A 12,457-nucleotide genomic window follows, 5' to 3' on the forward strand; every position below is an offset into this window, starting at 1 on the left:
TTTTTATATATATGTATTTATATTTACGTCAAATATATGTAAGCATTGCATTCAAGGACACAATTTTGCATATTCTTATCCTATTTCAATTATGATTTATTTCAAGTACGCAATTTTGCGTACTTTCACTTTATTTACGATGACCTTTTGGTGAACACAACTTTAATATATAGGTATTATACATATGTATATAACTATTCAGAATACGCAGTTTTGCATATTCTTGTTTTATTTAAATTATGATTTATTTCAAGTACGTGGTTTTACATACTTTCACTTTATGTACAATGGCCTTTTGGTGGACACTGCTTTAATATATATATATAGTATTATATATACATATATAATTATTAAGAGTGTAGTTTTGCATACTCTTGCTCTATTTTGGTTACGCACACATTTATTTAGAGTACACAAATTTGTATACTCCTTTAAATTACATGAGTATTTATTTAAAGCCGCAGATTTGCGCAAACCTACTTTAATTCAATTTCAAAAGAGTTTTCATGTGATATTTCAAGTTCACATGCTCCGATATTTCGTAAACTAAAACAAGTGATTTACATTCGCACATTCATGATATTCGGCGTACAAATGCATCGCTTATCCTACAAAAAAACAAGGCTCGCATGTATCAAAGTTGTTATGTTAATTTTGATCAGACAATTCCCAAGCATTGGAGTGTTCTTCGAAATACCATTCCAACCTAGTTCGAACTTTAAAATAAGTTGAGATTGACACGACTCAGGCATTCACAACTGGGTATTCTCTTTTTTAAACCAATAAAATGCAAAGACTTCAACTACGTAGACTTCAATCGTACTTACGTTAGGTCCTTTTTGCATCCGGAATGACCCGGATGTCTTCGGCCTAAGGTGTGGGAAATCGTGAATTTTCAAAGTTACAATTGATCTTCTTTCTGAGAAACTAATATTTTTTCTCATCGTTAAAGTAGTATCATGCATGCACGACATGCTTGTATGTCGAGGAATGATTTTTAGGTTTATGACAAACCTGATTGTGTGGTAGTGCATCATATTATGAAAAAATCGTGTAACATATATGATCTCCTTCACAGGCAATATACTTGATTTATTTTAAAAGACCAAAGCATATTAAATGGATTGTTGGATAAAAGAAGATCTAATACACCCATTCATCCTTGAGTTCTGTCAAGAGAGAGGATAAGTGGTACAAACTCTTATGAAAAATATTGTCAACAACTACGTTCATCGAGTGACAATGGCTCGACGTCTCTGGTCATCAGAGTTAGGAGATAGGGCTACCAAATATTATTTAATGTGGTAGATCTCATAAACTTCTGTAGAAGTTCGGATGCATTCCCTGTTTATTCCTGCCTTATTCCTGCCTCTAGGGAATTCTCTTTCGGTCTTTGAAACCGTTCTCTTTAGAGCGGACTCAACTAATCGTTTGAGTTATAAATTTACATAAAATAATAAACTCCTGAATAGTCTCACTTGTTTTTATGTTTTGTTTTGTAAGTACCCACAAGTCGATAATTATCGAAACAAGATGATGTTTACTTTGTTTTGTTTTTTTTGAAAATTGAATGTTGTGGAATATGATAATGCATATGTTAGTCTTGTTCTCTGGTTGTCGTTGTATATATTAAGCTTTCATGAGTCTGACCCATTTATGGGATACATGTAATGAATAGACGGATATTGCAGGTGATACGCAATGATATCAAGAATCGTTTTACCAACCATTCAGGTGAATCGGGCAAGACCGATTCGGAGGTGAATACGATCTGAATCGCCTAACTTTTAATCAGGAAAAAACACGTATCAAAAAACATTAAAATAATATTTAAAATATAAAAAAATATTTTTAAGCATTTTCAGATTTTTTTTTTAAAATTAGCCAGTTCAGGAAATGTTGTCTGGATTTTTTACCGAAACTATACGTATCAGTTGATACAGGCCGATTCAGGCTGACACTGAACAATGTTGGGTTCAGAAACAGATTCTGATAACATTGTTTGTTTTTGCTTCCAAGAATTGGATCGAGAGCATAATGATAGCAGATAAACATATTCTTTCAGAAAAAAGAAATAAACATCAAATGCTTGCCAGTACACTCCAGAATGGTTGTTCACAAAGTCAGGAAATATACAAGGAGATGTTTTCCTCAAAAATGTAGGTAGAAGTGAATGAAGATTGCTGTTATTGAAGAGTTTCAATCATACATGGCATATGCAAGTTTAATGTGGGGAGAGGTAGATGGTTACCAAATTGGTTCCACTCATCCCCAAAGTCATACCTCTATCATCATACCCCTTGTTGAGATTTCATAGATGCAAGCTCTTTGGATCCAATCGAACCCTCACTGGGATCAAATTGGGCTCCATAGATATGATCTACGAAATCCAACTTGTGTGCAGGATCCATAGTGACAAATATCACAAGATTTATGAAAATCTCACGATAATATCGTGAGAAATTGCCTGAAAAGTTTGAAAATGGTAATTTCTATCGAGATTTTAAAAATATCACAAGATTTATGAAAAAACATAAATACCATTATTTAAATGCGATGTTTATGTTTTAAATGGCTATTTATCGTGAAAAACCCGTGTGTTTTTTATTTTTAAATAATTTTTATTAATATTTTCTAATAAAAATTAATTTTTATATTATATTATTTATTTTTTTATTAAAAAGATTTTGCCAGAAAAACACGGGATTTATGAAAAAATTTCAAATTCTTGAGAGTTGAAAAACGAGATTTTACCGTTTTTAACGTTTGTCAGTATGGCAGGATCTTTTGGCAACAAAAAATCAATGGTTGACAAAACATAAAATTTTGTGATTTAAAAAACCATTTTTCTTTGAAAAAATACAATCCAAGGGTCGATTCTTATTAAATCAATCATGTTGAATTCATCTATACGGTCAAATTTAATCAAAACATCATAAGATTTAAGTTAAGAGGGGTATGAAGATGGGAGATGGCAAGGATGAGTGGAACCGAACTGAGATGGTTACAGCTAAACCACAGGAACCCCCTTCCTAGATGTTGGTTTTAAGTTCAACTCTTTAACTGATTGTGCTTGAGGCCGTCACATGGATGTTCTTAGTAGGAAAACCAGTGGTTGTGGACAATTTGCTGATTGCATTGTAATTTGTATTACATTCCCAAACTAGTAATTTGGACAAAGATGTTATCTCATGCTGCTAGCGGTATCAAAATGGTTTTGGGGCCTTCTCGGAGGGAAACTTGTCTTTCAATCCAGCAGGGCAAAGAGATTTCATTGCAACCAATCTGTTGAGCATCTAAACTACTCCAAATTAGCATTTTGGGAGCATTCAGATCAAAGGACGATGCTAATTTGGTGGATTCATATTTCAATAGCTTTGACTTTCCTTGTGAGATATTATCAGCTCCAATGAAACTTTATAACAAAACTAGACAAATGACAGTGAAGAAATTGCCATGAACAGCCTAACCACCAAATGACAAACTCCATATTGAGTTAACAATAGAAACACAAAAACAAAAACAAAAAAATCATGTCACATCTTGATTAAATTTCGCAAAACAAATTCTTTGAAACCACAGAACTCTGCTAAACTACCGCTCAGAGACCCACAATCAGAAAACAGATCCAAACTCCAAGATGGGACCAGTCAAACAATCACCACCATGGTTTATATTGAAACGATCACAAAATCCCTACACTTCACAGTTATGTTTTCACAAATAACAAGCAAAATAAAATGCATAAAAAAAGCACAAATTTTCCCAAAATCCACAGTTTCTCATCCAATCAAACCCTAAAACCGGGAAAAAACGAAGACCAACCTAAGGAATCACAATAAAGAGCAAAGAAAACTAAACCCCAAGTAGAGAAAAGAAGCAAAAACGAAGGAAATTTTGGCCTTCAGAGCGATGGAAAATATCAGCATCGCTGTTCCATCACAAGGCCGAGGGGAGATCAAAGACTGCAGAGGAGGAGGAGAAAAGAGAAGGATGAGAAGAGCCCGAGCATCGATTCAGATTGAAAACTATGAAACCCATCACGGAATCAAGCTCAGGATTTTTGGGGATTTCTGTCTACACGCAGACGCTTCTAGGGTTTCCTCCTCTTCCCCTTCGACCCCTTTTTGAGTCTTTGGCTGGCTCCCCTTAGCCCTACCGGGACAGCAGTGAGGTTTATTTCAACAGAAAAATATCACAGAAATACCCCTAACTTTTACTAAATTGACAAGGTAGTCTTTGTCAACTTTGTAATTCTGGTTGTCAATGGGTCGAGTTTGAGCCGGACCCGATCCGTATCAAACCTATAAGGACGGTGATAAAAAAGGAGGTCAGATCAGAATCTGGGTTGTGAAATTTCATATGAGATCTGGGCCGGATCGGCGTTCCGATTAAAACCCTTGATTTTCAATGTAAAAATGATAAAAAGTATTATTTTACCGGGTATGAGCCAGGTCTGGTTCATGTAATTCGTATAGGACGTAGCTATAGTTTTTCGTATGGCAGACTCGATTGGACCCCGGTTCGAACATAGTAGCCTCACCTCAAAGTCGGTTTGGGCCCAGGTGGGTCCTAACCACCTCCGGCGGCCTTGCCCCGCCTCGCCCGTTTGCACCAGGGATGGAGAACATGAAACGGGAATGGAGGTTAAAATCAAAACCCGTGAGACTAAAATCAAAACCCGCCCCGCCCCGTCCCCGATCCCCAGTAAAATGCTAAAATACTTTCTAGGGATAACAATGAACCGAGAGACAATGGGGCCCCACCTCGCCCAACTTGGACTGGGGATGGAGGACCTGAAATGGGGATGGAGGTTAAAATCCAAACCCGTGCAAGGATGGAGGACTGAATTTCAGACGGGGCAGGGGCGGAGACCTTGTCCTGGGCTCGGATCCATTGCCATCCCTACTCCAGCCAGACAAGCCAAGCACCCTTTGGTAATTAACTGTTGAAACTTGGAATATGGTTTTTCGATGAAAATTATTATTTTATGAGCTTTAAAATTTAAAAAGAATTTTGAGCTAATGATATTTTAATTCTTAAAGCTCATAATCTGATGATTCATGAGTAAAATCCTACTAATCAAACCATGGAGATCACATCTGAGGTCAGATTTAAAAAAAAAAAAAAAAAACTTAAAAGAATGAAAAATTGAGACCATCCGCACCCTGCTGCAGTCAGGAGGAATCAATCACACCTAATATTATTGATCCATAAATAATCGGCTATAGAATAATCAGATCATTCGGGGTTAAAAAGAAAATGGGTTAGAACAGGGCCTGATCACCAAGTGAGGAATCAAATCAGGATCTGTGTGGTAGATCTGATCAAGACTGAAGTCTGATATTTGCATCCAAAGAAGTGGTGCTGGACCCGCATCCAGGTATCCAAATCATATCTTAATACTAAATTGAAAACTCATTTTTAGATCAGTAACTGTAGAAGAGGCGTTGGATCCAGATCGCAGATTCAATGATACATGATCCCTTTGCGCCTCTAGCTAGCACACTTGTTCGGATCACCAATAGCCTTTACCACATCCAAATTCCAACATCTATTAGCTTTTTGGTTTATGCAGGTTGGGCTTTTTATGGTCTGGGTGTACAAACCCAAACCAAATTCAACCATTTAGCTTCAGATCAGAAAGGGGCAAGCAGTTTATTGGATCCGGATAGCTGCTAAACCAGCAGCTCAGATCCAATTCCCTCATCCCTAGGATAGATCCATTTGACGGTCACCTTTGAACAATGGGCCTAACCTACAGGTACTTACTCTGTAAACAGCCTAGGACAAACTTGCTTCAGGGTGCCCAACAAGGCTACTGGTTTGAGCCAGGCTTAGGATCATTCTCAGTCTGAAGACTCTTGATTTGTGAAAAATGGATCACTGTTCTGGCTTTTGCTGAATCCAGAATCCACCAGAGCCACGTTATCATATATCCTACTGCATTCTTGGGTAATTGGTGATGGAACCCATATGATCCAGATCCCTTAGAGCCTTAATTAGACTAAAAAAGTGCTTTTTAACATGATTTAGTACGGGCAATTGATGCAAACATTGGATACCTGAGCAGTGAGAAAAACATCAAATAACAAGCCGGTGATTGAGATAAGTTCAATAGCATTCAAATTCCAAACATTCACAAAAACAATTGAGACAGTGATCCCAGCTGCAACTATTACATGACTTTGAGATTGGGCAACACTTGTGAAATAGCTATAGTGATACTAACTAGGGCTGGAAAAAAAGCTGAGCCGCTTGTGGCTCAGCTCATGCTCGGCTCATAAAGCGCTCATTCAAACCTGTAAAATAGGCTAGTCAAGCCTACTCAGCTCAACCTGTATGAGCTTGTTAAGTAGTGAAAAATATATTTTACATCATATAGTATATGACATATGATTGAACTATTTGGTTTGCAAAAAGTAGGTTTAGTGGTAAAATCTTATTATTTCCAGCAGTAAAAGTGCATTTTTTTGTTAACTATTTTTTCAGCTGTAAAAAATGCATTTTTTATGTAAACAATGCTCAAATGTTGTTTCATTTAACTCAGACCCATCATGTGCTCAAACTCGGTGTGGCTCATTCAGCTCATTTACCAGCTCTAATCCACTGTGTTTTTCTGACTGGCCCTGTTCATCCTGAGTACATGAATGCCATTGATTCTTGCCAAGTCATGTTGACAGCTTCCATAAGACTAACTTCCTGATCTAACAACAGTATTTGCCAGAGTGCCTGCTGTTACATTTGCAAACAGGCAACTTGGTGTTAGTGGAATACAAAATTCTGGGGATCCCATTTTTGCTGAATTTAAAAATGCAAAGTTAGTCCAGGTTCCCATTTAGAAGAGCTCTTCGTTTGCCAATTACAGCATCAATGCAGGTTATGGTTGCAGAATTAGATGAAATAGCTTTCCAATGAATCAGGACAAGGATACAAAACTTGCACAGCCTTATGAGTATAAAATAATAATTCCATGCAACATGACAGCAAAACAAGTTTAATTCCACTGTTTCACAGTAATTATAACTTGGAAGTGACAACAGTCTACAAACTTGTTGCACATTTCCTAGATACTACACAGCCAAGGAAAGAGTAAAATAGAACACATAACCAAGCCAAAATCATGAGCTGCACAAATGAATTCATTTATGTGCACAAAATGGATGCATCTATCATGGTTCCTTCCAAAACCAAGCTGAGCATTAACAAGTTCATTTATACAACCATATTGTCAAAAGTTCATTTATACAACCACAGCCGCTCTAGCATGTCACAAACATGTGACTTTCGAATATAGAGATGCATGCAGTAATCACAAAAAGAAGATGAAATATAAAGCTAACATCTGGATGCTGCAGTATCCGACTCATTCTCATCAAGACCAAAAAGATGCCCCCTGTCAATCAAATGAACAGGTAAACATTATAAGATTCAATTGCTGATATAACATTCAATAAATGTTTAGATAACTATCAACTCTTCCTTTGAGTATAAAGCTTCTCATCAGACAGTGCTTTATACCTTTGAGGATAAAGCTTCTCATCAGATAGTGCTTTCTCTAGTCTTTCTTCAAATGGAGTTGCATGCCAGCTTACTTTCTGATCCTGAAAAATAATAGGCCCACAAATTTGTTGTGTTAGAGATCAACAAGAAAAATGGATAGAAAGAAAGAGTATGATCATGCTATACCTCCTTGTATTTGCTTGTTGAATTTGGTATGCCATTGCCATCCCAGCCCTTTGGTGAAACACTCTTCTGCTCATCGTTCCAATGTGCAGCAACTATACCAATAATAGGCCGGTCTATATCAGAGCTCTTGCTGCCATTGGAATTAGCTGTACAGTTTCTACTTCCTATATCTTTGGGATGTGCTGGCTTCAACCATTCAGCCAAACTCGAACTAACAGATAAAGTTTTATCTGAAACCTTGACCTCATTAACATCATCAGATGACCCACAAGATTCCAAAACAGGGTTCCAGTGTCTGCCAGGCTTCATTCCAGGACTATCTATGCTATTCTTTGGTGAAACTTCTTCAGAATAGTCCATATGTTCAGTTTCTAGGTCATCCTTAAGTGCTTGCCATTGAGTTGAATTCTCAACAGGCCTTGTCACTGGATAAACATATTGTGATCTAATCCGAGCATTCTTGCCCTTTACATAATTTTCTGGGTGTGTATAAACTGTCCCAGGAGTCTGCATTTCATCAGTCAGTCTCAATGGAGTAGGATAAGGTGACATTTTTCGCCCAAGTTGGCTTTGCCTCTCCTCAACAACAGAAGAATCAAACTTTCTTGCCAACAAATCAGATGTTTCCTTTCCAGAACATTCAAAATGGACAAACTTCTTGCTCTGGACAGCTTCTACTGGATGCATGAAACTAGTTGAAAGTGAAGCATCTAAACCATTCTTTGAGTCTGTGATCAAAACTTCAGAAGAAACAAACACATCCTTTGGCTGTTGTAGACAATCATCCCCATTGTCACAATCAATATCTCCGGGTTTTTTCTGTCCCTCTGACCTATAATTTCAAAAAGGCAGAAATAGTCAAGAACATAGTACATGATACATGTACAAGCCCCACTGCTATAGTGAACATACAGTTCATGATTTTAGGACTGCCTCCAAGTTCTGGCAACATCATCTGCATTCACTAATTTGCTCCATCTTGACAAAGCTAGAGGAGAGTAACACCAGATGTCAAGTTGCACAGACATTTTTAACATTAAAACCAAACTGTGGAAGAGACAACCAAGTAGTGCAGGTAAACGAGTTGAGCTACGTGTAAGCAACTACAGCAGGGAAACTTTGCAAGATTATGAGCTTGGTAACCAGACTAGCAACACAAGCTGAAGTCTAGTTTCCATGCCTGATGCTTAACGAGTGGAGCCTGAGCAATAAGTCACACAACTTGGTTAAAGAGCAGACATACAAATACCATTTTATATAGTACATAAATGTGCATGTAAGTAACAATAGTTTCCAAATGGATGGGCTTTATCCCTGTTGGTAAGGTTCCTATCAATAAGATGAAAGATCAGCAAACAAATGCCCTGCCCCATCTTATACCTCCTGTCTAACTTATATAGTAAAAAGAAGTCGCAGACCTAAGCCAAAAGGCTCCCATAGCACCAAACCAGTGAGGTGAAGCTGGATCCTCCCTGATAGCACCAAACTAAAAGGCTCCGATAAATCATCCAGTTCTTTTATATTCACCCAGGAAAAACTATCCAGGTCAAGACTTTGGTGACAAAATATGGCACCCAATCTATTTAAGTATTGAGTTGTGTTTCAGTTGAACATCTTTGAATAATATGACATTAGTCATAGCAAATGGTACCTGGTTGAAATATGACTCGGATGAGATGAATTTTCATGAGGCTGCGATATCTTGGATTCTTCATATAGATTTGCAGGTGATGTGGATGCCACAGCCTCTTGCTTCTCACATTGCCTTTTCCCACAAGGAGCAGGAGAAGAGTAGATTTCAGAGGATGCATCCGGATCATTAGTATTTGATTTCTTGACTTTCTCAGTAGGTTTTCGCAACTCTGCAGGAGTATTTAGTACTGCTCCGCAGGACTTCAGTAACTTGACCTGTTGAAAATTGATAAATCATCAAGGCTAAATCTCTTCAGCTTAAGAAAATTGCAGAAAAAATATATTAAACATAAATATAACTATTGCAGAACCAAGATAGATACAATCTACAGAACAAAGTACCAGATTCCACATCAACAAATACCAAATTCAACTAAGAGTTGAACGGAATCAAAATATTCTACCTGTAAATAAAATATAGCACAAGAAACCTTGTTTAAAAGGAAAATATTGAATACCCAAACTTGTTTAAAGAGAGCTTTTAACTCAAATAGCATGAAAATGGTCCACAGTACATACTATCATTTTCCACAACTTTAAAACAGGATAAAGTGTGGTTGTGCAGAAATGTATTTAACAACCACACCATGCCCATGGGCATACACAAAAGAATGTTCCAGGTACCAGTTAAAAATCATCAGTGTCATCTCTTGGATGGATCTCAGAAAAAACCTAAAATATGAGAGAGCAGAATGGAAATGGAAATTTTCATGTCACCCTTACTTTTCAGCACCAGAAATGTGTCGAATGCAAATGACAGCATAATAATGCATATGAAATAGAAATGACAAGTATAAGACTTCAGCCATATATTGAACCATGTAAAGAGAACTCTTATGTAAATTTATGCATCAATAATAAATATATGAATGTAGTAGTGAGATTCCACGTGGACAACAACAGGCTTCTTCAACAAGCTATTAGCTTTGGCATTCGCCAACAGTGGCCACTATCTCCCAAAAGGCTTCTGTATGTTTATATAGAATTTTCCTTCCTTTTCTCCTTGTATCACTAAATATCATGCACTTTTATAGAGATATTTTCTCCCACTTCCTTTCTTGCAATTTTGAATTTACATAGAAGCAGCTCTCATTGATATTTCACTCCATATGTGTCACGCTATTTATGAATAAAGATACAATTTGATAGCATTTCTAACAAAAAACACATACAACCTTCCCATAAATAATATGTCATTATCAAGGAAGCGCAGCAAATGCTGCCTAGTTGAAATGTGACCTGTGCATGAAAATGATTTGTTGCCTTGTTGGAAAGATCCAAAAGATAGACCTGTTGTTTTATGCTGAAATACAACCGGATGAGCGATGGGCCTAGTAACATAGACATGGAGATAAGGATACAAGAAAGATACATAACAAAGAGAACAATTAATAGTGTCACCCCAATACAAAATAAGCACATTTTCATGGCAATTACCAAAACTGATCCCTTATAACAGCAGGATACAGCCTACACTGAATATAAAAATTATGGTACATAATGCACTAGACAGACGAAATTATGAAAAGAATGAGTTCTAGTTTTGCATGTATCAATCAGCATAGACAAAAAAACACAATCCAAGATATTAGGGCAAGGTACCCACCTCCTTCTTCAGCTCCCTCTCATCAGCATTTTCATCTCTACTTGCACCACGCGCATTTGATTGTGGACTAATGAGTACAAGATTGTCGCAGGGAGAAGTTCGGCCTAAGAAAACATACTAAGGTTCAGATTCAATAGCATCGGCAAAAGCCAAACAGTAGTTTGGATTTATCGAATAACCTAAGCCTAAGGCAGTGTAACAACAATCTACCTTTGCTAGGAAGAGGTGAACCATCATCATCGTGCTGCTCAGAAGCATATATAAGAGCCGCAAGCCGATTTGGAGACACTAAATGCTCCTAGTCAATGCATTAATGAGAATTAGATGACCCAAGAAAGGAAGAAAATCAAAACGATCATGAATATGATGAATCGTTTTAATAAACCTGATTTGCAGAACCAAATAACAAGAGATAATGCCGAAGTGTACACGAGAATCCCGTCAAATGCACAAATATAACAAAATGATCCAAAAAGGTAAAAAAAATCAAAATAGAACACATTATATATCTTATTCAAGTTACCAATAAAAACCCCACACAAGAAATCGGATTCTTTAGAGACTGCAAATCACGGTAAGTAAGAAATAATCGGCAGCACGGAAGTTCTTACCCTGTTCTTCGATGAAACTGCACGAGAGAAGAGGTGTGCATTCGGCGGGTGCTTGTCTTTAATCCGAAAGCATCCAAAGAAACAACCCATTTCTTTTTCCCGTTGACTGTTGAAAGTTCTCACAGAAAATCTGAGAAAGAAATAATCGGAACAGCAAATCCTAGAATTTCGCTCAACCAAGAATTCTGGGTCACAAATGAAAAAAGCGACCAAAAATAGGGGAAAAAGAAGCTAAAGAAAGAAGGCGGCCAGATAAGACTTTGGTTCTGACAGGTAAGAAAGAGAAGAGAGGGAAAACCCCCAAAAACACTAGTTCTCTTCAGAGAGTCAAAATGGGGAGTGTTGGATCTGTGAGAAATTGAAGCCGACGAAGGGAGGGAGAAAATGGGAGTCGAGAAAAAACGGTGGCGGATTCCGACGGGTAAGGAAGCGGACGAAGATAGGGAAAAAACCCCCACAAAACCTCGCAACTTTCTGTTTCTGTGATTTAAATTGTGGGTTTTGCTGGATGAGTGGAAATTGAAATCAAGGAATGAGCGGGAGAAAATGGGATTTCAAAGAAATGGATTGTCTTCATGATTAATGGATCTTTATTCTTTCTCTCTCGCTAGTTTTCTGTGCTTCTTTCACATCGGTTTGATCTTTTTGGGGTTTTTGAAATTCGAACGCTGGGATGTGGGAAAGCGACCGTTTGGTTTAATTTAAATTCCAGATTTTCGTTTAGTAATATGTTTCCATATTTATTTTTGGTCTGTATTCTTTCTCATTTATTACTAATAATCCGCAGTTGCAATAATTAAAAAATAAAGTTGAAAATCATTGTGTTCTGACTCTTACAAATGAACTTTTACCATGCCTG

General features: G+C 37.2%; 1 protein-coding gene across 1 annotated transcript; it reads right to left on the reverse strand.

Moving 5' to 3' along the window:
• Positions 1-7,338: 7,338 nt before the first annotated feature.
• LOC149844812 (protein JASON-like) lies at positions 7,339-11,713 on the reverse strand. The gene is made up of 7 exons (XM_089986332.1): positions 11,599-11,713; positions 11,198-11,285; positions 10,988-11,091; positions 9,341-9,597; positions 7,690-8,521; positions 7,522-7,604; positions 7,339-7,396 (listed from the first exon to the last, which is right to left on the reverse strand). Exons 1-7 carry the CDS (start codon positions 11,686-11,688, stop codon positions 7,339-7,341), a joined length of 1,512 nt encoding a protein of 503 aa, XP_089842458.1. The 5' UTR covers positions 11,689-11,713.
• Positions 11,714-12,457: the final 744 nt, after the last annotated feature.

Source organism: Nuphar pumila, chromosome 2 (assembly GCF_984573655.1).
Source record: "Nuphar pumila chromosome 2, dmNupPumi1.hap1.1, whole genome shotgun sequence".
NCBI lineage: Eukaryota > Viridiplantae > Streptophyta > Magnoliopsida > Nymphaeales > Nymphaeaceae > Nuphar > Nuphar pumila.

What these genes read in the sequence shown, in the direction of transcription:
- LOC149844812 (XM_089986332.1), bottom strand. Translation starts at nt 11,688, where the DNA reads ATGGGTTGTTTCTTTGGATGCTTTCGGATTAAAGACAAGCACCCGCCG. An exon ending in TTCACCTCTTCCTAGCAAAG is followed by an intron (nt 11,092 to 11,197) that starts GTAGATTGTTGT and finishes ATGTTTTCTTAG; the next exon opens with GCCGAACTTCTCCCTGCGAC. An exon ending in CCGAGTCATATTTCAACCAG is followed by an intron (nt 8,522 to 9,340) that starts GTACCATTTGCT and finishes TTGAAATTATAG; the next exon opens with GTCAGAGGGACAGAAAAAAC.